At 31.2% G+C, this 23841-nt stretch overlaps 1 protein-coding gene across 2 annotated transcripts in view; it reads right to left on the minus strand.

Moving 5' to 3' along the window:
* Positions 1 to 10855: 10855 nt before the first annotated feature.
* LOC128162385 (uncharacterized) overlaps positions 10856 to 23841 on the minus strand; it is a 35002-nt gene continuing 22016 nt past the window's right edge. The window contains exons 2-4 of one of the 2 annotated variants that reach the window (XM_052825565.1): positions 19685 to 19821; positions 16060 to 16160; positions 10856 to 13854 (exon numbers count right to left, since the gene is read on the minus strand). In XM_052825565.1, coding sequence (XP_052681525.1) covers positions 12790 to 13854; positions 16060 to 16077 — 1083 coding nt within the window. In that variant the 5' untranslated portion in view covers positions 16078 to 16160; positions 19685 to 19821 and the 3' untranslated portion in view covers positions 10856 to 12789. Of the gene's footprint in view, positions 13855 to 16050; positions 16161 to 19684; positions 19822 to 23841 lie in introns of both variants that reach the window. The other variant, XM_052825564.1, reaches the window with a different exon arrangement.

Raw genomic sequence — 23841 nt, forward strand, 5'->3', positions numbered from 1 at the left:
GCAAAAGACTTTTCATGGTGGAGCCTCTTTTAAACCCTTCTTCTATTACCATTTTCACCCCTGCGAATGGTATTGTCATTTAAATTTTAGACCCCGTGGTTTTATTTGACCCTTTCAGTTTCGCAGTGAAAAATCGTGCCTCGTGTTCATAGTCTATTTTAGAGAATCTAGGTACTTGTAGTCAAATATAAATTCTAGAGGTTTATTGATTTTAAACTTTATCTTTATTAATTGGTAGATAAAATGTGTTCTAGAAATAAATGTGACAATACAAAAAAAAGTTCTTTTTTCTGCTTTTGCGACAATTACCATGCGTTGTAGAAATCCTCCCCATGAATTAATTTTCGATCCGCGCCTGACCTAGTAATAACATCAATAGTGAAACAGACTGTACTATTTTATGCAGAAACATGGTAATGCACATTAATTGTTAAGACATTTATTTAAGATTTACTTAGCATAGACTATCTTCAACAAACATTTTGGTGCTATATTTCTGTCCTGGGTCTAGGATCACGAAGCAGTCTTAGACTAAAGTTATAATAAACATTTTACGTTGTCTTAATGTATATATATTGATTGAAAACAATGATAAAAGAGAAATGCTATGAAAGTGTCTTTATATAAAGTTGCTAATTTAACATTTCAAACGCCGCATAATGAAAAAAAAAATCAATTTTTTAACTGACTAAAAATTTGAGTTACATTGTAGGTCTAAATTGGCTTCATGATCCTGAGGTCAGGTCTAGCATGTTTTCACTGGTTTTAACATTCAAATATTTACGCTCTTGTTGTTTTATAAAAAAAAATTCAATCGGCATCCAATTATACGTACACTACTGATGTATTATTTATTGAGTTTATAAAAAATATCATTGTCATTGTCCAATTGTACAAAATCTACCTGCAATATTTCACATCATTTAATAAAGGAATCATTTATCAGCATTTTTTTCTTTGTTATTTGAAGTTTGTTTAAGATTATGTCAACATCTATGTCTTTAGTTCTGCATTTAAGCTTCGAACGTCGATGTGCCCTGTCAATAAATGAATATATTTATTAAATCACAGGAATATTTACCTCCATAGTGATATTGTAGCACGTGCATGTCTAAATAAGAATTGTTATATACAACTTAATTAACAGCTTAAATCAACAAAATTAGTAAGATCATTACAAAATAAGTCACCTCAAATATAAGCAACAAACATTTTTGTTATCATCAATTGTCGAAACACTATAGTTATCTTTGAAAATAGGTTTTTGCCCCCCCCCCCCCCCCAAACCAAACATCGCCATTTCCCCTCCCTTTTTGTAATCGGCTTCGACACAGTTGTGTCCATTTGAGGCATCTGGCAAATTTCACTATTTGCGCACGCATTGCCCCTTGCACTTCTTTATTTACAATGCAATGAAATCCAGATTTAAATATATAATCAGACGTAGATTACCAAAAACATTATTTTTATCCCTTTGTCTGGAAAAGAAAACATTTATACGGTTACATAAATAATGATTTAAATCTCGTTTTTTCTTCACATATACGTAAGAATATTTATCGAAAATAAAATTCGCCTACTAAAAACTCATGCCTCGCTATTTTGGAAATCAACAAAACGTAAGGTGCTTTATACTGTTTATTGCATGTAGTGTAATGCTTTCGTATTACATTAACTGAGCTAACCATTGATGTTACATGTACATGCCGATCATAGATTCCTTTGAAAGGAATACTTGTTTTTCTACTGGACAAACAATTTGGTTACCATAATGTTAGTCAAGTAACACGAATATGACAAATGGATATCACACATATATATATATATATATATATATATATATATATATATATATATATATATATATATATATATATATATATATACATATATATATATATATATATATACTGTATTTTGATAGCTGCCTTTTTAATAGTTTCTATTAAGAAAAAAAACCCGAAAATCTTTAACGGTGAAATATTCCATTATCAGTTATTTTATATCATGCGGGGACTTACATCGATCTGCTCAGGAAAAGAACGACAACCTATCTATTCAATAGATGTCAAAATCGCTATTTTTTTGCAGGACGAGACTGTTCGCTTTAAGCGCATAAAGATATCTTAAGGGGTTTCGGAAAATGAACAGCACACACATCAAATCATGTTTTCTAATTCCTCTATAGAACTCTGTATCTCATACGTGTGGTGTATATATATTACCCGTGTGATAAACCTTTGCTATATGTCACAGAGTGAATTATTCATTGATTCACTATTTATTTTAATATATAATGTACTCATATTCATATATCATTTTCATCATCGTCTATAAACATAGTGAATTACAGATCACTGGAATTTACTACGTTTCCACATTCATATTCATGGTGTTTTACCTTCATTGGTTGAGTTTGGAGTGTGAAAGGTCAAAGGTGTTTGGGTCATGTGAGAGTTGTATGATTGGTTGAATATGAGAAATAGTGAATGAGTGGGTTTACAAGCCTTACATTTAAGTGCGCATGCTTGGCGCCAATTCCTATATCTAACACACTTCACCCCCAGACAAGCGGAGAGAAAGGAACAGTTTCGTCATATTATATTATCTATTTCAAAATAGTAATATAAAATATCTGTCACTCGGTAAGTTCATTTACTGCAGTTGCCTAAGTTATCTGTAGAAATAATTAATTATCTAAAACATAAATTAATAATATTCAAACATCTTAAAATATATTTAATACGTGAATCTTAGTTGTGTGAGTGTTTATTTATTATACTCATTTCTGTAATAATTGTTACAGATCACAATCAATTCTATATATTGAAAAATATAAATTAAACTAATCCAAACAGCTGAGTTGTTTATTTATCAACAACAACGATTTGCGAAATCATCAAATAGCGGCTGTGACATTTTCTTTAAAATTAAGACATTGAGTATAATAAAATAGATTGACACCCCTCGAAAAGCATTTTCAACCTCCGCTTCGCGTTGGTTGACAATGGTTGTCTCGGGGTGTCAATTTCAACAGTTACCCTCCCACACAGTCACTATTTATATATTAACACCCTTAATACCTTTTCCCCAATTTGTCAAGTAAAGAAAACAGAATTTGAAAGTTTTGATTTATCAGTTCAAAGAATTTCAAACATGAAAAGGAAAAGTTTTAAATTCGGAACATCATTTGACATGTGATATGAATTAAAACTGAATTGCTCTCTTATATTTTTCGTTTTTCAAATAAAATTTAAATAATTGTTAATATTTTTTCTAATCTTAAACCCGAATCATTGTTTTAAAACTAGAGTCAAGCTCATTGCAATGGATTCAAGAGCTACTCTTATGATTTAAGATAGATAAACACATAATATCCTGGGATATGATAGGGACTGTTCCATAGATGTGTAGTAAGGTTTTGAAAATTTACGGTTTTGAAAAATTAAATTTAACCCTGAGGCCCATTACCTAGATACCTTTGATGCCCTTTAAGGATCAAGAATATATAAGGTTAAGGGGTGTGGATCTCAACCGTTTTCGAGATATTCGTGCCTTCCTGTTCGAGGGGGGTCACGACCACCCCCGGGGCCCATGGCCTACATACCGTTTGATGCCCCTTGACATTAGAAACATGAATATATATGGTTAAGGGGTCATGATTATAATAGTTTCTGAGATATATGGTAATTTCCAATTTCTGGGGGCTGGGTTTGACCCCAGGAGTCAGATCTAATTAACCCTATATATTGCCAGTAACAGTCAATATATGGTTATGAAAAACCCTATATTATTATCTTTGTCCGTTTTCAAGTTACTATTTACAATAGAGTCTACGATTCTTCCTACAAGGTTAAATGTTAGACCCACACCCTTTTGACCCCCCCCCCCCCCCCGAAAAGTGGTTGTCTAACCCAAAATGAGAAAAATCAAACCAGGGGGCACAACTAGATATGCAGGCCTATCATATCCTAGAGTTTTGTACAATATTCTGTTCAGCCATCTCTGAGAAACAAATTCAGAGCGAGAGAGAAGAAAAAGAAGAAGACGAAGTATAATAATACATGTATTCAGAACCGTACAAAAACAATAAGTCTCCAAATTTCATTCGGGAGACTTAATAGTAAAGATTAAATAGAGATACATGTAGGATCATCAAACATCAATAATTTAAAGATAATTGACAATTTCTGATTCTAAGGGGGGTCAGGATGACCCCTTAGGGTCATGACTTACATGCCATAATGATCTGATGTGCAATGACCTAAGGAGAAATAATATCTTTGGATTAAGGTGGGGATCTCAGTGGTTTTTATGATATTTAATAATTTCAGGAAGAGCACTTGCGATCATGACCTACATACCACATACTACATACTAAATGCCTTGAACAAAGAAACAATAATAAAATATGTACATGATATATGAATTAATTTAAGAACCCAGATATAGATCAATCATCTATGTTTTGTAATAGTTCCTATGTATATATACAAGTATTAGTTTGTGTTTTGTTCTATACTATTCATGTTCATGACTGTAATATGGCTTAGTCTTATTTTAAATTACATTAAAAAATTGTCAAATATATGACTTGGAACCCCCACCCCCAAACAAACTCAAATATAAATTGTTCTCCCCCTTTAATTGTCGAATGATCTATTACAATCAAAATAAAATGTGGGTATCTATAAACTTTTATAAACTGGTAGAAAATGTTATTCTTAAAACAAATATCATTACATCTTCCATGATCTGTTGAAATATGATCAGAGGTCATATTTCTACCTTGGGATCAATGCTTATATTCATTGACAAGTTAAAATTAATAACAATAAATGATTCAAATTATAAATGTTTATACTCCACATCCACCCACCCCCCATCTAATATGGTTAAAAAGATTCAGTCTTCTTAATACATTCTTACATGTGAACAGTAGCAAACTTTAAATCATTTTTGATTGCTCTTTCTCTTCTGATGCACATTTAAACATTTTTGAAATTGCTTAATTCAGTTTTTAAGATTTATAAACAAAATGTTATGTGCATGTGTATTTGCCTATTTGGGGCAATTGTAAAGTCTATTAAACAAAGCAGTGTCATCATTAGGTTAGGAATTACTCACATGGATCAAACACTACATATAAATAAGACAACATACTTTATTATTTCTAGTTCTAGAATGTCAGAATGTCTCCCAGGGGGCATAACCTACAAATGTATCTACAATTTGACGCGCAATGACACATAAAGCAAGAATTAATTACGGTATATGGTTTAGGGATGAGGATCTCAGAAGTTAACAAAATATACAGTGTATCATCAATCATCATTCCTATTTCATGAAGGAAATGGGGGGGGGGGTGGGGTTAAAGACAACACCTGGGGGTCATTAATGTACTTTACACCATTTGATGCATTATAATGACAATATATAAATATAGTGCCTGTTTGGGAGGGTAACTGTAGAAATTGACAACCCGGGAAAACCATTGTAAACCGACGCGAAGCAGAGGTTGACAATGGTTTTCGAGGGTGTCAATTTCAACAGTTACCCTCCCAAACAGGCACTATTTATTTTATTATACTGAATGTCTTATTTTTAAAGAAAATATTGCTGCTTTTATATAGAAATGAAGTGAATGCAACGGCGAAACGTACGCGCATAATTTACGCGCATGTAACAATTTGTTGTGTTACCCGTTGCCAAGTGTTTTGCTAATGCTTAGGGTAATACAACGGATTAACAACTGCTTCTTAACCAATCAGATTTCAGTATTTAACATAAAAGTATAATGATAGAAGATATTTTGTATTTTCCTGTTTCGTGGGGTCAGAACGGTACCATAAGGTCATGACATACATTGGATTTGATGCATTATAATACATTAAGAAAGAAATACTCCTTCCTTCCTATTATATCTCATATCAAAATGATAAGTGTCTACACTTACTTACATGTAATACACAAATTTAATACGAAATTGTTTATACAGGGTCAATATGGGGTCAACTCAATAGTGTAAGACAGAATCTTTACAAATGCGATAGGATAGGTAACGATGATAAGCTTATTTAAATATTAAAAGATGATGATACAGTATGCTGTCAAAGGGAGATCACATTTAGAAAGTGAAAGTAAAACTTATGTATGCTGGCATCTCATTATATTGTGCTACTTCTTCTACATGTATTATGCTTACCTTTATTGGTCAACATCATAATGATAATCCAATTAAAGCACAATAATGAATTCCTTTAGCTGATCTTAACTAATCTTTTTCTGCATATGGAAAACACATACATGTATCTATACACGTGAAACCATCAAATCGAAGAGCTGGGTAAAACTAGTACCCGCTAATGAGACCTGCAGATCTGTGTTGTATACGTAACTTCAGACAAAAGATCAGTTATTTATAACATGCATGTATTTTTATGACCCATTCTTCAAAACCCCTTGCACTATTTTATTAGGTAAATAACAGCTTTAAGGTGGTGCAGGACACCTGCATATTGTGATGTATACTTCCTATTGAGATAAACAATAAAGCATAAATATTTTAATTAAATATTTACCCCCAAAATAATGTTACCTAACATTGAGGCGCAATGGGTTAGAATGTTTACATTTCTGTAACAGCATTGGGGTCACAGGTGTATTTTTGGTAATTTTACTATTGATATAAATGAATTTTCATTGGGGGGGGGGGGTTGTGTTGTGGCTGACCCCTCACTCAAACCTCTTCTCTAAATCTGTGCACACGATGATGTACATATAGGCATACAGAAGCAAATCTTAAACCGGTAGCCACCACGGGGAGGGGGCATAATTTAATTTTTTTTGGGTTGTAATAATTATATAGACCATTATACTTTCTATGACATGAAATGTTGAGATTATTGATTAACTCAAAAGTTCACTGCAAACAGTTCAATCCCAAATTGAACATAAAGTGCTGCTCATGTGTATAATAATATAGGAAGGGATTTTATCCTTCAGTTATGAAAATTGTAATTTTTAAATGTATTACCGGAGCCTGTATGTGGCCTTCGTTTTTAATTAAACTAGTACAAAACAGTATTATTTAGAGGCAAACACTTGGTGCGGGTATTGCTGTCTAATGACAGCATCTAGTTTTAATTGCTCTCATGATCATAGGATTCGCAGGGTTTTTCATACAGCACAGTTCAAGTTTTATGAGGGTATTTGGATTTCCTCCACGATAGTTGGTTTAGCAATGTTCATGATTTTCCCTTATTTTTCGCTTGGACGGAAGAGTCCATCTTACCAGTAACGGGATTTGGAGCTTCCTTGTTCCTCATAGCTTGTTCCATGGAAACAATGATCAATCTAATCGTTTTGGGATTTTTAATGGAGAATTCCACTCCCATGTGGTTTCCCTACCTATTGTTAGGAGAATCTGTCATAAAATTTTTGATATTATGTCTAGTTTGTACAGTTGCTAGTCTTATCAGTCGATTGAAAAACACTTTCAGGGATGTAAAAATTGAAATTCGATCTGAGGACCAAGATAATCCCGAGCACAAGAGTTTCATTGCTGAAAGTGAACTGAATGAGAAACGTCTTTAGAGAAATACATGTAAGTAATAGATTTTTCGTAGGTCAACTCAAAAGATAACTTGACTAATCCTCACAAGAGAGATGATTTGTATTTCAAGAACGTAGTTGTGTTATGAAAACTTTATTTAAGATTTTAGAACTCTATAATTTATGCATCCTCTCTAGCTTGGAAGCCTTTTTTTACCTTTTGGGGTTAATAAAGTAGAATTATGGATTTTAGTTTTACTTTAATGCGTTACATGTAAATGCAGTTAATATTCTCTTCCGAAAAGAAATTGAAGACATTTGCCGAGAGAAAAGAAAACACCATTCCAACTTATAGATACAAGTTCTTTTGGTTTTGCCTTTTTTTGGGGGAAAAGTAATAAACTTAGAAATTGAATTATTCTGAGCGTTTGAAATGTACTAATATATTAAAGGAATAGTATAATACAGATACATTAGACTTTCTTAAATATTCGACAGTATGCGATGAACCTTAAGGGAATCATTTTTCAGTCTTGTGATACTTTTCAATATTCCCGTTTTAAACACGAATACAATATATTTATTTTCAATAGAGTACCAAATGTGATCATATGTATACACATTGTATACTAAATACTATGTGAAGTTGTGCGCATTTTGTTATAAAAGAGTTGTTAATTGCATTTGTATAATTTATTTGCTTTACAATTGATTTATAATGTGTATGTTTGTATTTACAACAGATTAAAAATATTTATGTTCAAGGCATCCGTATTTTATCCTTTTTTATTAACTCTTGTCTTAAATTAAGATAGCTATGTTTTGTTTTCACTCATTAAATATGAACATCTAATATATTTTTCATTTTCAATTTTTTTTAAAATGATGCTATTATATATCCTAGTCCGTAACGATTTTACATGAGTAATGAAAGAATGATTCAAAAGAGAATGTTAAAAAATCAAAGATTTACATAAATAGTTTATTCATGTTTGAAATGAAAGTATACAAAACGAGTATTATGTACACACACCCTGTCAAGTATGTTATTTATTTGTTTGATTTTTTTTTTTGTCATTGCAAACATTCTTTGAATATTGATATAAGAATTTAATCTAACAATTAAAAAGTGCTTGTAAATTTTAATTTCTTTTTGATGAAATTTCTATATAAAGTTGTATTCAAAATTTGTTAGCCAAGGTTTACTCGAGACAGAAGTATTTTTTATTGATTTATTTTTAAATTGTAGGTTGTTATTGTACCAGTATTAATAAACTAATTAAAAATTTCAAGACAAAAATTAGTATTCAAAATCTCATATGTTATGATTAGGACTTGCTTTAAAATTAAAGACCTAAACTTTCTTTTTTTATATGATAAAAATGTATGAACACTTAACGCGGTTGGGTGGTCATCAAATTAGGCATCAAATTTAGCTTCAATATTTATTGATGTTTTTCTAGGCTGTAAACAAATGCTATGGAAAACAAATTTTATAAATTTTAGCTTAATAATATAAAATTTTGCTAAAAGATGTTATACAGATTTTTTATTTTTCATGAGATAAATAGAATCAAAAAAATGGGCATGACTATCCAGTCCTCTTAAAATCATTGTTGACATTCTTGAAAAAATTATCTCCCTTTGTGTACAGTAGTGCAAGATGACAGCCTCCAAAATATATTCCATTCAATGTTAATAAATGCTATTCAATTGTACAGGTACATGTATTTTAAAGCTTTTGGATGTGCTCCATATCAGTTTACCATTATTTTTCATCTATTAAGTGTTTGAACATAACCCACTTTTTCATCTAATCAGCAGTCGCTAAATACTTTATTTCGTGATGTTTTTAATCGTCCAGAATTTCTTCCAGTTTACAGCAACGTCACATTTTCGATTGAGAACCAAGAGAGTCGTTAACAAAAGAGAGATAAAATTTGATTGGTTTAGAACTTATGAATTAATGTCATTAATAACCGGTGCCGATGCGATTAAATCAGACTATGCATTGTAAGGTTACGCACGTTACGGGAAAAAAAAGTACATATGACGTCACAAAAATGTATGAAGTATTATGTTAGACATCGTTGTCAATCTATGATATAATTTTTTAAGAAATACCCTCGGTCACACTATTTATTCGTTGATTTAAAGAATATTGATTAACAGCCGTATTTTTTGATGATATTTTTAATTCCAAGTCATACATATTCAAACAATTTCTTTAAAGACTACATCAGTGTGTGCTTGTTTGAGAAACTTTTTTTAAGTGTGCAAAAACTTAACATCCAACATATTGAATTAATCGCAATTTGTCAGCATTAATTTCACTTTCATTGATATTTTTATATACACATTAAACATAACATTCACATACAATGAAATACTTGGGACGAATATCAAAGGCGCTTGTTAAACTTATTAAACTTTTCAACTTCCATGTAGTTTGGACTTAGTTATCAATTTATTTATTAGATTTATCTTTAGTAAATAAAGAAATTTTTGATAGATACATCAAGAACTATTTGGTGTATTCGACTCTGCAAATAACTCATGAATATTTTTTTTGGTAGGTACAAAAAATTTATATCAACAATTACATGACACGATACAGAGCAGTTGTTTCAAGGCATTTTCATATTGCCAGGCCATCTTGTTCTCCAATAAAGTGAAGCAAATTAACTTCAAAAGTGAACTCCGAACGAACTTTCAACAGATCTCGTTGGAACGCAGAGTGCCCGATTAGAGTGAACGCAGATTCAAAACTTGTAGACAAAAATAAAACCCAAAATCAACCTTTAAGGAGACTGCCGGGTTATAAAATGAGTCATTAGATCTATTTAAAATTTCTAGCAATGATTTATTAAGCTTTAAGGTTGAATAAAACACCTGGAAAAAGTCACTCAAATTAATTGTAAATTATTTGATTATGAAGGATATAATGATAAATAAACTATACATATGCCAAATAAACGAAAAATTTGCAAATTGGGGATAAAGAGTTATATGTTGCCGTCGATAAAATCCTTTTAATAAAACAAAATGTCGTTTCGATCAGAGGCCAGCCATTTTATGACGATGTGTTATTCAACCTTAACTTTTTTTAGTACAGAAAATAAACATATACCTTAATTTTCGTATAATCATATATTTTCCATTTGTTCATACTGAACTCTTCTTTTTAGCTGATCAATAAATGGCCTCAGCTATGCAGTAAAAGTATGTCGCTGGATAATTAACGGATGATTCTATGTACAGCAAAAGAAACTGACTTCAAAAACTGTATTTATTACCGATGCCGAAATATACAAAGTTTTCAAAATAGAATCTATACAAGTCACACTTCCACATCTAGTAAAAAAACATAAACAGCTTATGTACATTTTCTTCATAGCGTATTTGTACCAAGAATTGCAAACACTGCCACATCAATATACATGTAAGTATGACGATGGATGGAGTCATATCAACATATAAAGCAAATATGGATGGCAATATGTTTAAAGAAGTTAAAAACAACAATGTATTAAACACTTCATACAAACTAAATACAGACGGATAAAAGAAAAGTAGTTAGGTCATTTTGTTTTATGTCAACAAAAATGCCATAACAGAGAATTGTATGTGGTTACACCTCCTAAAACGTTAACTAGTTAAAGTCATTGGTACTTTATGATAATTATTTTCCAAACAAACAATACAGCGAACAAAATTGCTCGATATTACAAATTGCTGCACATAAATGCAAAAAAAAAATCCTTGAATCAAAATCCAAATTTGAACTTCAATTCCCAGAGTCTAAATAAATCTATAATGAGAAAATATATATATCACCTTTTCATTTTTTAAGGTTTCACGATAATGTTAACAGCATTATAGTCTGTCCCAAATTATTGCTTCCAATACTTTTTGATGATTTTTAATAAAAATACACATATATGTGAAAGAAATACAGTTGAAATAGATAAAAGGGAATATGTCCAAGATATCTTCATCGAACAATTATCATTTTTTACTCCTAACAGTTCAAAAGAACGAAGACAAATTTCTTACGGAGATCTATAATGGGAAATGCTAACATCTTTTCTCCATTTGGAAGTACTTGAGATATCTCGCGCAATTTTTCAACGTTATCATCTGGACCTATTAATGGCTGATGCAATGCAAAATTGCACTTTTAAATCTTAATGTTAGCTTGAAAAGTTCCTAATAGAGTCTTCATTATTTTTGGTTTTACTGTTTGTTTTGTTTGTTTGTATTGCATTGGCTGGTATATCCGATACTAGTTTTTTTTTTACTTGATAGAAGTGCATTTTACTTGTATCTGATGATTTCACCGTGACCGACTTACATATTTAAGTTCTCGGCTTCTTAACTGAGGCTTTTCAAGCAAAATGCAATGAAATGTGAAAAATCAAAGGCTTACAAAGATTTGTAGAATTTGGGATAGAGAAACAGTCCTCTAGAGAAAACAAATATTGTAAAAAGATATAAAAAAAAAATTCAATTTTAAAGCAAAAATATTTAGATTTTTTTTAATACATGTAAGTTATACTGAGAATTTTGTTTTAAGGTAGCCCCATACTCGTAAAATTCTCTGAGGAAAGTTGAAAAACCGAACTGATTTCGACTTAATAGACTTAAATGTCATCAATTGTAAGAAAAAATATACATGTCATCACACTTTTTGAGATGCCAGATAAACATAAACTGCAGCATATTTAAGCATTAGGAAAATGTATTTTTTTTTGTTAAAAGTAAAATCTTGTAGACAGAAATTGTTTTTCTTGTTTAATTTTAATGTCAACTTTATCAGAAAAACTAAAATTACAAAAATATTTTAAAATTAATCGTTGGAATGAAAAAAACTATAGCATTTAGACATACAACTGAGAGAAAAGACAGGAAAAGAGTTATTTCCCCTTTGCATAGAAAAAATATATAAAAATTTGGAAATTTAGTATAAAATTAAGTGCGAAAATATCTTGAACCTACCAACCATTCTAATTACATCCATGTGGTTATATTCACATAAAATAAATAAAACTATCTTGCACAATTTTTAAAGAATTCAAAGTTTTACAAAAAAGTGTGACATCACAGAACACTGGATCTACTTTAAGAAGTCGTTATGTAGTTTGTTGACAACCAAGCTTTCTAAAGCTAATTATATAAAAATCTATCACCCAAAGGAATCATTTGATCATTTGATAACTATTTCCTGCTTGTTCTTCAATGCAAGTTTTGTGGTGCATTTTTATTCATATGACTAATACATGTAACATTATCATCTGCGACAAGCCAGTGTCCGAATTTTTTTGCCCTTTGTATTTTTTCATCAACTCCGATAACGAAGTTGAAGTTAAGAATAAAAGTGTTTTTCAGTTGGTCCTCATTTGGTTTAAAGTACCACTTTCCATCAAGAAATCGCGTCAGTGGTAAAAAGTAGACAATAACATTGCCGTAATGTTCTATGATAAGTTCCTTCAACACTATCTGATCATTGTCTTTGGCTCGAACATGCTCTTCATTGTCTAAACATGAGAACATGGTCATTAGTGAGTCCAGTCGACGATCGAGCTCCATCCAGAACTGTTTTAACCGAGTGGTATTCCTCGCATAGTAAAACCCAATCGCTAATTCGAAAGATTTATCATACGTTGGTATAATCGTTAAATCATATTCCTTCTTGCTTGTCACAAATGGTATGGGGTTACTCTTCCACATAGCATCCAATTCGAAAAGAAAGACTGGAATGTTTTCTTGTATAATCCAATTCACCACCCTGGTTCTATAGATACCCATGCGCATAAAACCGGCGGAACAGTACCTTTGCTTAGTATTAATGTCTTTGAATATACTCAGGAACATAACAGTGAGCGAGGGATACTTGGCGGTTATTTCACTGTGAACTGCTTTATCTGTAACTAGAACTAGAACCTGAGAGTAATCAACCATGCTTTTGGTATGGCACATCCAGTTTGTAAGAAAGGGAACAAAAGCTTTGTTCATAAACGTCATCATAACCATTCCGTATTTGCTTGAAATTTTCTGGGCTGCACGAACAACTTTCTTTTTGTCATCAGTTTCCAACATGTCTTCAATTTTGTATAGTGTTTTGTTTGCACAAATTGACAGATTTATCTTTTCGTTGCAAGGTCCATCTGTGCTTAATTTCTCTACTTCTACTGAAGATATGTGCTGGCTAGTTTTTATATGCCTAGTGTTATACTGAAACAGGACAGCAGCTAATCCAAGAGTTATCAGCAATACGAAGGTTCTTTGCAACCATAGACGCTAAAAAACATAACAGAAACAATGTAATAATAATATAATAAACCCGTACATGCACATAAAATGATTTTATTGAAGTTTCTAAGTGGTTTGCACTATTTTATTTGAAAACTAGACTCGGCATTTCATTGAAAGAAATGAAATACTATTAAGTTTAAAGAATTAACATGTTGATTCAGAAAACATATTAGACATTGAAATATTGACCACCAAGTTCAATTTATCCTTAATACCATACTTTAGATAGAAAATAACAGACTCCGTTAATTTTTCTATATACAGGGTTATTTTCTCCCCGGATTATTTTCACCCCTCTACACTTGCAAACGGTTTCGCCCCGTCTTGAATTCGCACAGACACAGATGTGCAAACTCCTTCTAAGTAACTGGACGAATTAAGACTTAACGAATTCAAAACAAAGTAATTTAAAGATTGTTTTGAATTCGTCCAGTCTTAAATTCGCTCTGAAAAGAGGGCGAAAGGGGCGAAAATAAAACGAGGGCGAATATTTGCTTGTGTATAATATAGAATTTTATTATTTAGAAAATCAACTAAAAACACGAATAAAAATTATTAAAGATCATCTGCAGAACTACAGTGTATGTAAAATTTGAAAAGGTTGAAAACAAAGTATATGACTGCCGTCATGAGAAAAGAGCCCTTATCGTTTGACGTCACAATGCTCAGAAAACGACGTCAAAGTAGCGGCATTGTAAACGCAGTTTTTTTTTTTTTATATTTTCTGTTTCTATTATTTCCGCGTCTATGTTGTGATTTCTGAATAACTAGAGTCTGGCCTTGTTTTTATACCGCGATTAATATTTTTTAAGTCAAATATTACATGTTGATTTAAAAAACAAACATTTGATAAATGAAATATACACATGTAACGTCAATATCTACACATTAAGAACGCGTAATATTGCACACAAGTTGATGCTGAGACGTCATTAAATTTGCTTTTGCATCCGCTATGAAACTTAAACACCACATTGTACATTCTAGTGTGTGATGAATTTATGCTCCAATTGGGAAATCACTTTTTTATAAATCATTGTTAGAAACCAAAGACCCGTCTCGCATACGCGTATAATTGAATGCGAGACAGGTCGTGGACTTCCGATGATGATTTATAAACTTGTTTGAGCGCAACTGGACCGAGTTCATTTCAGTCATGTCTGTTTCTATACAGCTGTGAATTACAATCAATTTTCGTAAGAAAAAGAGGGAATCATACTAAGTGGATGTAAATTTTAATCTTTAAATATAAGATGCCATTTTTGTCAAAATCTTTTCTCTCAAATCAACTGTCCACATTCTTGTAGTTGTGATTACTTTTTAGTGAGACACCCAAAGCCACTTTTTTTCCATCGGTAATTTTATAAGAATTACATGTAAGTGTTGATAACGTATAAAACAGAAAAGAAATTATGGCAATAATTTAACACCATAACATCCGAGTTTCAAAAACAGCTATAGTTGATTTTATACTCGCACCAGAACTATGAAGATACTAAAAAAATATTATCAGTAAATATGCGGTAAAATTTCCGTGCAAAAGGTTGATTAAAAAAATAAATATTTCTCTTTTTGAAAATGAATTTGTGTATTCAATTTGACAATGCCCCGAAATTGTGGAAACATTGGCATCGAATTTGAACAAATTTATGTGTGTTACATGTTTGTTTATTTAATTTGCTTCTCGGCAGCTTAAATAACTTTGATGGATTTAAAGGTTGGGGAGAGGACTGATATTTGTTTTCTTTGTTTAACTTTATCTTTTTATATCATGTTCGGGGGGGGGGGGGGGGGTAATTGCATGTGGAGTCATCAGAAGCTTTATCTGGATATTCAATATGTTTTGATCTCTTTTGGTAAAATTTTAAGAAATCTAGAATCGTACAAAATTATCAGTTAATTCTACTTCAAACAATTAAAGACGATGAAAGGAAGTATAGAAGAAAAAACTTACTGCCAAAAGAATTTGACGTACTTGACGTTTTGACGTTTTCGACTATCTACGTCAAAGTCGTGTTAACATCTCTTACTAAAATTGCCATAAAATGCTTCACATACGATCTTGGATATCTTTGTATTTTTGTATTCAGAAAGAGTTGAATAATCAGAATTAATGAAAAAGAATGTTTACGAAAATTTGACCTTAAGGACCCTTTTCTCATAACGGCAGTCATATGTTACTTTTCTGACAATGTTTGCATATGGCATTTTCTTCTGTTTTACTGTGAAGAACGTGATAGTCTTAGATGTAGCGTGGGGTTGAGCCTTCGATGCAAAGTCCAAGTTCTCTGCTGAAAAAAGGTATGTTTGTAAATTATATTTAACAAAACACTCTGCTTAAACAAATTAAAATTATTATTAGAAAGAATCATCGTACTTCACAAAATTACGAAATCCCATTGAGTTCATTTTCGTAGGTAAAAAAAAATATTTTTTTCGCGAATGAACGCTAAACTTACGCGAATATACGCGAAACTTTCGCGATATAAAGCGTTACTTTCGCGAATAAACGCGAAACTTTCGCGAATAAACGCGTAACTTTTGCGAATTAACGGGAAACTTTCGCGAATTAACGCGTAACTTTCGCAAATTAACGTGAAACTTTCGCGAATAATTGCGTTAGTGTCGCAAATAAACGCGTAACTTTCGCGAAAAACGCGTCACTTTCGCGAAATAACGCGAAACTTTTGCGTATTAACGCGAAACCATTTTATAAATACTGTCATTTCAAACAAAACCCTTATGAAGAAAAACGAATGAAAAACAAACACATTCCAAGTTTTTTTTTATCAAAAAATACTAATTGTTTATTATAATTATAATCATCGTGTTACGTTGAACTATGAAGACAAAATTATCTTTTTTGCATGTAGATATTAATAAATCTGATTAAACTTTATAACATTTTTATACGTTATACACTGTAAGTCCAAAGTAGAGAATAAGTTTGAGCATCAGTTTACGATTTCATTTGTTCGCCAACCCTGTGTTCGAACAGGCATTTATTGATTATCTTTTTCTAATAAAATTGATATAAATTCAACCGTCGGAACCTTTAAAATCTTAGTATTAATTTTCAAATCACATATGTGATAAATTTGGAGGAAGAGTTTACGTCATCTAGATTTGAACAAAAGCTTAAAAATTTCAATTCACAGCTTGACTTATCTTTCTGATATTGAACTAGACGTTAATTTATGTAGCGGCGATATAACATATATTATAACGTTTGAAACAATAATATCCTTTCAATTCTAAAATGATACTTAATGAAACATTTAATTCGAATTAAAATTGTTAAAATTAAAATGTGTTGCTGTCTCATTTTCAACAATACAGCGCCCATTAGAATGTCAGGAGCGCATTTCATTATGTCATTTGAAAATCAGTACTAAGATTTTAAAGATTTCTTATACGTTTGATTTTATGTTAATTTGTATAAGGTTTAATTTAATTAATTTACATCTTTATATAATATTATTTTGTTTTATTTAAAGCTGCTTGGTCCGATTTTTTTCGTTATTACAGTATCATTTTTTTTCTAAACAAATCATTTATCTTAAAAAGTTATGGACTTTCTCCTATTTACACCAGCAGAATCAGTCTCCCTTCAAAGTTAAAAATATTCAAAGTAAATAAAATTATTTCTTTTTGGGCAAACGAAAAAACAAACCAAAATGCATCACGGGAATGTTTAGAAAAGGAAACCGTCTGGTTTCGTCCCCCGAACAATTGGGGTTATTCAAACCGCATGCTATGCATCGATTGTAAAGAAAGCAAACTTCAGAAATACAGTATTAGCGAACAAAACGTTCACATGTTTATTTGTAATTTGCCTGATCATTTCGACCTTTATTTATAGCGATGTCAAAGTCGTAATACAACCATACCCGTCTCGTCGTCAGGGGTGAATTTTAACATGAGGCGAATTAACGGGGTACCCTTTTATGTCGCTTGTTTTGTAAGCAAATTGTGTACGTATTTTTCTTTATTGAAATTTGGCTTAATTGACTGGGAAAACTACTGCAATGTCTATTAATATACATATATTTAGCATAACCATCGTTTAAAAGCGTGCATAAAATTTGATATAAAATCGGACCAAGCAACTTTAAATAAATATATATTTGTTTTCAGTAATTATTCTTCAAAGGGGTTCTTCTATAAAATGACAATATTTATATTTAAGTTTCGCGTTTTTTTGCGAAAAGTTTCTCGTTAATTCTCGAAAAAAAAAACCGCTTTTTATCACGAAAGTTTCGCGTTTATTTGCTAAAGTATCGCTTTTTATCGCAAAAGTTACGCGTTTTTTCGCTTAATTTCGCATTTATTTGCGAAAGTTTCGCGTTTATTCGCGAAAGCAACGCGTTATATCTCGAAAGTTACGCGTTTATTTGCGAAGTTTCGCGTTATTCGCGAAAGTTACGCGTAATCTCGCGAAAGTTTCGCGTTTATCGGCGAAAGTTACGCGTTTGTTCGCGGAAGTTTTGCGTTTTTTCGCGAAAAAAATATGTTTTTTACCAACAAAAAATGAGCTCATTGGGCTTTTGTACAAAATAAATTACCTCAAAATAACTAGAAATTTCAATTTAAACTTAAATTGATTTGGGCTTGTAGCATTTTTTTACTTGTTCAGTTTCGTGATCAACAAATTTAGTCATCAAGTTTACCTTTAATTTCTAAACACGGTTTATAAACCTATAAACTTTTATTTTAGAAAGAAAATGTTATGTGTTTTAGTATTAGATACAGAGATTTTCCTCTTAGGAAGATCAATATAGTCTAAAAATAGACAAGACCATCGAGCTCTCACTGACAGCTGTTCTAATAATTTCAATGGGAGGGGGTTTGTGTCTGTAAATCTGTAATTGTTTAAACAATTTCCGAACCTTTCAGATTTGTTAACACGTGAGGGCTTGGCTTCTTTATTGGTAAATATTGACAAAAGTTTTGGAAAAAGCAAATCAAGAGTCATGTATCACAAGTGCTTTTCCTAGTTTTGTTTCATTACGATTTTCAAGTATGGGATTAGTAACTAAGGCTTCCTTTTGATATGTAAAGTTTAATTTTTCAAAAAAGGTTTAAAAAATCATTCACACAAAATTTTGACAAAAGGTGATATTAAAATAACAATTTTTTTTTTAAGTTTGGTGAATACTCACAACAAAACGGTGTTGATTATTAGAATGAGTTTTTCTATTCTAACCAATGCAGACAAAAAGCTGATTATGGAAGTAGAGAAGCTTTATACATGTAATTAAAGGAAAATGGTGCACAGTCAAAATAACACATACACATCAAGTTGTGTTCAAGATAGCCATACATATTTAAAAGGGCTGAATGGTCTTCGCCATTTTTAGATTATGTTGATCATCTAAAGAAAAATAGCTCTAAATAAAAATACAGTCAATTTTTAAATGCTAATATATATATAAAAAAAAATAACTTTACAGATTAAAAGATTAAAAATGAGATTAAAAACTTTAATGTAGATCTAATGGATAATTTAAGCACCCATACAGCCTCCTTTTTTGTGAACCACATTTGAACAGCTTAAAGGTTTCCTATTTACCAATTTAAAATACTTAAATTCAATGCATAATCGCGGCGATTTAATTTCGCGATTTATTCGGAATATTCTGATTTGAAACGGCTAACTTTTGCGACAGAAGACTCATCCAGTCTTGTTTTCATAATATCCATTCGTCAAAAACCGGTTTACGGCGGGAAATTTTCGCGATGATCAGGCTCTCGCAAACCTAGCGAAAAATTCCCGCACGCAAATAAAAAAAGTTTTTTAACAATACTAACTTACTTGACTTAGCCTATTTAAACCCCTATAGAGCATGGATCACTGGCAATTCTTTTCCAATTCTCTCTGTCTTTTAAAAGTTGATGGGTGTTGTTCCAGCTATGTCCTTCCTCGATTTTCACTATTTATAGTACACTTTCCTATAAATAAACGAATAAATAAACTTTAGACAACTACGAACACTCTGAAAAGCAATACAAAATTCGGCCAAACCAATATAATTTTTGTTTGTCGATCATCCAGTGAAATAATGTACAAGCGGGTGGGCGATTAAATAACAGAAGTTTTAAGGCTGTACTTATATAAATTTGTGCAGACAATTGTATTTTTTTACTTGTTTCTGATTTATAGATTAAAACTATTTAATTAAATTGCAAAAAATAAGGCGGAAATAAAAGAGAAAATAGTGCAGAATTTCCTGGATGCAGGAAATTAATAACTAATTATTTTAGTTTTATTTGAATAAGAGCGCGCGGGGTCCGACGAACAAGAAATTATATTGGTGTGGCCTTAGAAACATGCTGTACAATTTTGATTTGCTTTAATTTCCTTCATCGAGAAATCGGTTACCTCATACTTAATTATTCATTTTCATCTTTTAAATGTTAATGTCTTAGTGACATGCAGAGTTTTCTGAATAACAGGTTTTTGCAGCAAAATTAAATGTTTAAAAGCTCATATTTTATCGAAATCCCTTGTTTTCAAATGTGTAGTGAAGCTAAAAGTCTACTGGGATTGAATGTAAACAGTGTACCCCTAACTAAAATAATGATGTACACTAAACAAAACAAAGTGCTCATTCTGATAGATAGAACAGTTTGAAACCTTCAAAATGAAAAAAAAAATGTGAAATTGTGAACATTTCCTCAACTAACTGTTACATGTATTTCATTTAATCAACAGTACAGATAAAATAAGACAATACCGACTGAAATCAATTATCCGTGAGGAAATATCAAGACAAGCTTTTGGTATATTTCTGCGCGTGCTTCATGTAAATACTTTTTTTGCGATTGATATTAGTCTTAAATGGGTGGATAGACTTTTGAAGAGCCGTGAACTCGAGGGTGTTGGTGTTTTGATCGTCTGAACGAAAGGAGATATTCACTTTACACAGGATGAAGCTCTGCCATTCAGTCAACTGAATGCATATATTAAAGTAACATTTCAGTTGACTGAATGGCACAGCTTCGTCCAGTGTTGGATCGTCTGTGTTTATTTTGTATAGTACAAATATGTTAAAAAAATTGTACTACATAGACCTTTAGAACATTGGCTCACTGTATAATATCAGGTATCGTCATTTGGAGCACTGAGGTGTGTATTGTCACTTGGAAGTAAACACTGTAAGTTAAAAATACTATACATGAATGTAACAACAACCTCTTCCTTAAACACACTTCGTTAATATTTTGAAAAGTTGTTCAATATTTATTTTTTATCATATACATATTGAAAGTACAGTTTGCGAGCTATAAAACAGTCATTTCTTTTTTCAAAATGATTCCCAGGAACAATATTTACGGAGGTATTTCAACAAAGCCTGGCTTCCCCACTTTTGAATAATTTTCTTAATTTCCAGGTCATGTGACTTTAAGGTCTCTGTAATGTCGGGGAATCGTTTTTGATTTTTATCAATATGAAGCATTGAAAAAATACTGCCACTCAGGAAAAAATATTTAAAACCACTGATACACAAGTAATATGGATCCATTTCTAAATGAAAATGAGGGCAGTGATTCAGAACGAAAAAATCATTGTGTGACACTAAAGATATTAAAAGCAAAGAAAAATAACGAACAAGATAAATACGATGACAACAGAGTGGCATGGAATATTTCATTCAATTTATTTTTCTCTCTCCCTCTTACATGTTACCGTAAAACCACAAAAAAATGTGTGTCAGGAAAACTGTACTGCATTTGGAGAAACGCCCTCAGTTTAATTTATCAATAAGTGTAAATTTAATTGAGCATTTATTATGATGAACAATTTCTGACGGATTACTGAATGCATGTGCAATATTACGCACCTATTAATACTCGGCCACAACTTTCACATCAACCACACTGCAGCGTAAATAACCAATGTAGAATGTCGAAAATGAGTGAAACTCTCGAACTCAAAGCGCGTGATTCCTATAATTTCGTTTCTCAGATGGTCTGTAAATGTTTTTCTTCAAATAGTTTTTACTAATCATATACAGAAAGGCACACAGTCCGTAATCAGTGTATTTATAAAGTTTTATTTGCTTCATTGCTTCATTTTAAACAATCTAACATAAAATCATAGGAATGACCCGGAATTGGAGACATGTTTTTGCAGTTCAAAATTGCTGAGAATCATGAATCTTTTTAGTAGTTTCAAAACAATAACATTAATGTTTGATTTTTTCAACTAATGGGAACTAATAATAAGATGCTTGGGGTTCATCATATGTGTTTTTGCCTATCAAATTATATTTTTTACCTTTTGTAAACACTAATTCTATAAATAAAGTTGTGTGAAAAAATCACTAAAATGTCAATATATCAGCGTTTTGGTCAGTTTATATCTTTATATAGAAATATTTTAATGTTGGAAGCATTACAACTAATGACATATCTTTATAATTAAGGAAAATTAGAGGAAATGCAAGGTAAGCAATATTAACTTTAGTTTAAATATTTATTCCAATTTCGTAGTATTAGCTGATAGACATTCTGATATTCTATCATTTTATATTATCGAAGAGTAGATATTAAACTTCATATCTTAAACAGATGCTTACAAAATACATACCTTTAAGCTGAGGAAAAAGGTAGTGACCTTAACCTGACCTTGTTTCGAAAATGAAAAGATCAAATGTAATTTAACTGATAAAAATCACTTGGTTATATGAACAGTGTGAATGTGTCAAAATTCCGTGAATTTCCTAATATAAAAAGAAGGTCTAATAACGAGAAAAATCCTTCCTTAAATTCAATCATCTGATATCCTTATTTATATGATTCTCTTTGACTTGATATAATACCTCTGTCTGTTACTTCAGGTCTCTAGGTTTATGTATGGCTATCATACAACTATAGGGCATCAAATAATAGATGTATTATATTTAATGCGTTGCCTTGAATTTTGGATGAAAACCAAACTGCTGAACTCAACCTTTTCATCGCCGGTAACGATTTTAATTGAACTAGGTTTCCCAACGAGGCATGGCGAATAATGATTTGACTTTTTCTATACAGCCACACTGCTGATAATGGGGATGTAGAATTCGTGTAAGCTAAAAACAAAACCGATAAAAATTAATCACATAGAAAACGATATTATTATTCAGGATATTCAACTGAGTGGAGTTTTACAGAAAAATATAGATATTAATGTAGTTTTAAAACACCAATTAAACTGAGAGGATTAGTTCCTGAATTTTTGCTCGTTTTTTTTAATGCCATTTTATTGTCCGAAGAACTGATCCAGAATCATATTCAGTAAAATAAATCACACAAGAAAACAAAAAAGAATACCGTTTAATATCTTTTATTTTGCGGCCAAATATTAACTTCTAAATTTTGCTATTTCTCACATATATTATGTCATTTTAGTGACTGTACAATTTAGTACAATACGCTCTAAAAAATAAACCAAAAACGTCGTTAATCTGATGGGTCTAAATACGGTCAATACTAGTACCCCACCTTGTTCTTATCAAATTACATGCTATTTATAGTTGTGATTAAGTTTTATGATACTGAACTACTTTTTAAAAGAGAAATGATGATCGATTTCATGGACACTTTTGAATATTTTTTAGTTCAGATGACTACATATTATTCATTCATTAACTTTGGAATATTTACATTGTCAAAGATAAAAGAACTTCAAAAGAAAAATTGTATTTTTGGTAGATCCACAATATATTAAAGGACTTGCAAAGAGTTATTAAATTATTGACATGTTTGCTTGTGTGCTCAACATTGTATTGTTTTGATTAACGACAATTCTAAACAACTGCATTTAGAAGATCGATAATCTTAACATAAAATGCGTAAGGATGAAATAAGTGTAAACTGTTCACGTAACTCGGGTGACTTTTTGTTTGCTTTTATACCAAAGAATTCTATTGTTAACATTTACAAATATCTCTGATAATCATTTAACCAATTATTATTAATATTTAA

The sequence above is a fragment of the Crassostrea angulata genome, chromosome 9 (assembly GCF_025612915.1).
Source record: "Crassostrea angulata isolate pt1a10 chromosome 9, ASM2561291v2, whole genome shotgun sequence".
Taxonomy (NCBI): Eukaryota; Metazoa; Mollusca; class Bivalvia; order Ostreida; family Ostreidae; genus Magallana; species Magallana angulata.